Genomic DNA, 3,977 nt, shown 5'->3' with positions numbered 1-3,977 from the left:
GCCTGCTGTCCAGACATGTTCTATTAGCCCTCGTTTTCACAAATGACAGAAATATGTTTTAAGATGGACCCAGAGAGTTAAGATTTTTGTCATTTCGAATTCCTATGTAAGCGCAGCAGTGGGGAGTAATTTTTTAAATGCAAATTAAAAACCCAAAGTGTATTTTTAAAGTTTTAAAGTGACTTATTAGGGTATTTTCCAGTTAAGTTACTAATGAAATGAATGGACAGATATGTGCATGGGGAACTCAGTGCTGAGAGGGAAAGATCGGTGTGAGGGGAGGAGTTGTGGGAGGGTGCGACCCGGATGGGGGTGTGTATATAAGGGTATGCAGATTTCACACACAGCAACAGACTTCACAGTGTCTCAGCTCCAGTGGATCTATCTGCCTTATACAAATTTTTTTTTTCTTCAAATTCAGTCAAAGAAAAGAAGAAAATGGAATCCACTACGACTCCTTATGACTACTACGACTACGAGGAGACAGAGAACTCCACTATGTGCGACTATTCAGAGTGGGCGCCATCGTACTCTGTCATCCCGGTGCTCTACATGCTCATCTTCATCCTTGGCCTCTCAGGGAATGGGATCGTCATCTTTACCGTGTGGAGGGCTCAAGGCAAGCATCGAGCTGCTGACGTCTACATTGGCAACCTGGCATTAGCAGACCTCACCTTCGTGGTCACTCTGCCCCTCTGGGCCGTTTATACCGCCATGGGCTACCACTGGCCCTTTGGAGTGGCTCTGTGCAAGATAAGCAGCTACGTGGTGCTTCTCAACATGTACGCCAGTGTCTTCTGCCTCACCTGCATGAGCTTTGACCGGTATCTGGCCATCGTCCACTCCCTGACCAGCTCCCAGCTGCTCACCCGTCGACACATTCGAGCCTCGCTCGCAGTCATCTGGGTGCTGTCTGGTCTGCTGGCTGCCCCCACTCTTCTGTTTCGCACCACCAAGTACGATCAGCAAACCAACCGAACATCTTGTGCCATGGACTTCAGTCTGGTCGTGACCATTAAGGAGCAGGAGAACCTGTGGATCGCTGGTCTCAGCATCTCCTCCTCAGCTCTTGGCTTTCTCCTTCCCTTCCTGGCAATGATGGTGTGCTATTGCTTCATCGGCTGCACCGTCACCCGCCACTTCAACACCCTGCGTAAGGAGGATCAGCGTAAAAGGAGACTGCTGAAGATCATCACCACCCTGGTGGTGGTGTTTGCTGTCTGTTGGCTGCCCTTCCACCTTGTGAAAACCGCTGATGCCTTGTCATACGTAGATTTGGTCCCTGCCACCTGCGACTTCCTGCGCTTCCTGCTGCTGGCTCACCCCTACGCTACCTGCCTGGCCTACGTCAACAGCTGCCTCAACCCCTTCCTTTATGCCTTCTTTGACCTGCGCTTCAGATCTCAGTGCCTGTGCCTCCTTAATCTGAAGAAATTCCTGCATGCCAGTCCAAACAGCTCCATGTCCTCGCAGAAGACAGAGGCTCAGTCACTGGCCACAAAGGTGTGACCACAGCGGGGGAAGAGGTTGAAAGACAAAACTTTGCAGCATCATCTGCAATCGGTTTCAGGGTGTCACCTTTGCCCAGTAGGCCCCCTCCCTCCAGGCCACTGACTGTGTGGACTAAAGAGGAGTGAATGTTGTTGTTTGGGGGGGATTGAATCACAAAGAAACTCCAGACTCTCTTCAAGTGGCAGGCCAGTGAAACTAAACAACAAGGAAAAATGCATAAAACTCTGTTTGAGGAAACTCCTGGAATGCTCATGAATTTCTCTTTGTTCTTGTGTGGACTTTTTGAACTGGACTGGACCACCGCTGTTCTTATTGTCATTAGTGAGCACTTGAGGAGTGATCTCCAATAGATCAGCTAGTGGTATCTTCCCCATGTCTGGCTACGTTACGTCTCCAAGTGAGCATGTAAGAAGGGAGTGTCAGTCTGGAGCGAAGGTGTTGGAGTCAGATAAGATGTTGTAAATTGTAAATTTGCGTGTGTGTGGGGGGGTGGAGGGGGTGAGTGTGAGAGAGAGAGAGAGACGGGATGTGGAGAGTGCTAGGGGGGCTGGCTGCCTGCCTGCAGACAGACCAGACAGACAAACAGATGGCAGCTGACAAATGGTTTCAGGTTGGTGAAAGGTCCAATTAAAAGGTGACTACTTTGACAGTCATCTCAGTGTGAGGGTATGAGTTGTGTGCTTGTGTGTGTGGACGGTGAATGTCTCTGAATTTCCTCCTAACAGCAACATGAAAGAATTTTGTAAATACATTATTTTTGATTGTATTAAAAGAAAAGGTGCTCTGAAGAAACAAACACTCTCTCTGGTGTCACTCTGTTCCCTCTGATGGCTTGTTAAGTCTGACTGGAATGTATTTTCTCCTGTCCGGTAAATATGCTTCTTCCTGTTGAGGCATTGCTGGGAGAAGGCAGTCTCCCCTCCTATTGTGTTTGGGAGAGCTGAAATCAAAGCACATGTCTGCAGGAAATGCACCCTCAACTTCTGTTTCCCTCTCCTCTAACAACTCACTCGCACAAACAATCCAGTGAGGACAAATGTTTCTAAAATGGATCAGCCACAGGAGTATTTGGTAGTCTCCCAAACAATGTAAAAATCTCAAGTGTTAATTACCAAAATGCATTCCTCAAATGATGACCAAAATAGTCTGTAGCTTTTAGTAGGCTTCTACTTTTAGCTGGTCCTGGAGGATGGCATTAACAGCTGGAAGGAGAGAGTCCAAAGTCTTTTAGTAGCTTAATTCAAGTCCAATGTAAAAATGCCATTGCAGTGTATGTGAGCAGTATTTTATTAACCTTTAAATCATTGTTACATTTACATTAGATGGTCATTTACACAAAAAATTCAGATTTCTTAGATAGGAAATGGTTCCTGGAGGCAGTGCCAACAACAATGAGTGAAAAACATGCCTATTATGAAATATGTGAAGAGTTTTTAGTCTCACTTACAGTGAAATAAGACAATAAAAAATATCTGTGCTCTTCACGCTGCGTTACTTTCCTGTTAGGTTGGATCTGACCATAAATGTTAATTTATTTTATTTTTAGCATGTGTTTCACACAGGAAGATAATTGATGATGCACAGCCTCCAACTGCCATTTCCTTTGTTAATAATTTGTTATTTTATGTATAAATAACCATCCATCACAAATATAGCAGCAGCTTATAGGCACATGCAGCAGTATTTGAGTAATCTTGTACCAGAACCTCACTTAAATATATTTTTTCAGTCCCCCATCGCTTGATGGTAAAGAAAATTGTTTCATGAAGCTAGAAATACAGTCCAGGTTTAGCTTTAAAGCACATTTCGAGACTAAACAAATTTGACATTAATAAGCTTTTTATAGGATATAATCAGCAACAGCAGGGAGACAGAGGGATTGGGCTAATCCTTAATCAGTGATTTGAAGTGGGTGTTGCTGTTTTTTCTCCTCTTGATAATACCTGGTAGCATGGCTTTATATGAATAATGGAAATAGATACACTTGCTCTATTTCAGTAAATATGAATAATCTACTTCAATTTATTGTATTAGGAATGCGTGTGCGATCAACACAAAGTTGTTCATTTTTTAAGTGGAATAAAATAAAAATCAAGAAAGTATGATGTGTATATTTACTCTTTTTACTCCTCATCTATAAATAAAATCCAGTTTGGTAAGTAAATAAATCTCTGTTCTGTCAGGAACACGGATATTTATTAAAAAAAATTTTGTGAAAAAACACAGCTAAAGAAATGGAAATAATTAATCAGAGAAGCAGCAAAGAGGCAGCAAAGAGGCCCTTATATTGCCTTGTTGCTGAAAATGTGCTATATAAATAAAATTACCTTGCCTATTGACCATGGAGGATCTGCAACAATTTACAGCCAGAGGGAGAATCTGTTAGCAGGATAACCTCACCCTCCTCACTGTGAAACACTGTGGCAGCTGCCAGGATGAAAACCTGAGGCTGCAAAAGATGTTGG

At 43.7% G+C, this 3,977-nt stretch overlaps 1 protein-coding gene across 1 annotated transcript; it reads left to right on the top strand.

Moving 5' to 3' along the window:
• The first annotated feature begins 356 nt into the window (after positions 1-356).
• On the top strand, positions 357-3,583 carry LOC102227203 (apelin receptor B-like). Its single transcript, XM_005811992.3, has one exon. It carries the CDS (start codon positions 439-441, stop codon positions 1,507-1,509), a length of 1,071 nt encoding a protein of 356 aa, XP_005812049.1. The 5' UTR covers positions 357-438; the 3' UTR covers positions 1,510-3,583.
• The last annotated feature ends 394 nt before the right edge of the window (positions 3,584-3,977 follow it).

This window comes from Xiphophorus maculatus, chromosome 8 (genome assembly GCF_002775205.1).
Source record: "Xiphophorus maculatus strain JP 163 A chromosome 8, X_maculatus-5.0-male, whole genome shotgun sequence".
Classification (NCBI taxonomy): Eukaryota; Metazoa; Chordata; class Actinopteri; order Cyprinodontiformes; family Poeciliidae; genus Xiphophorus; species Xiphophorus maculatus.
This window is presented reverse-complemented; position numbering and strand designations above follow the sequence as displayed.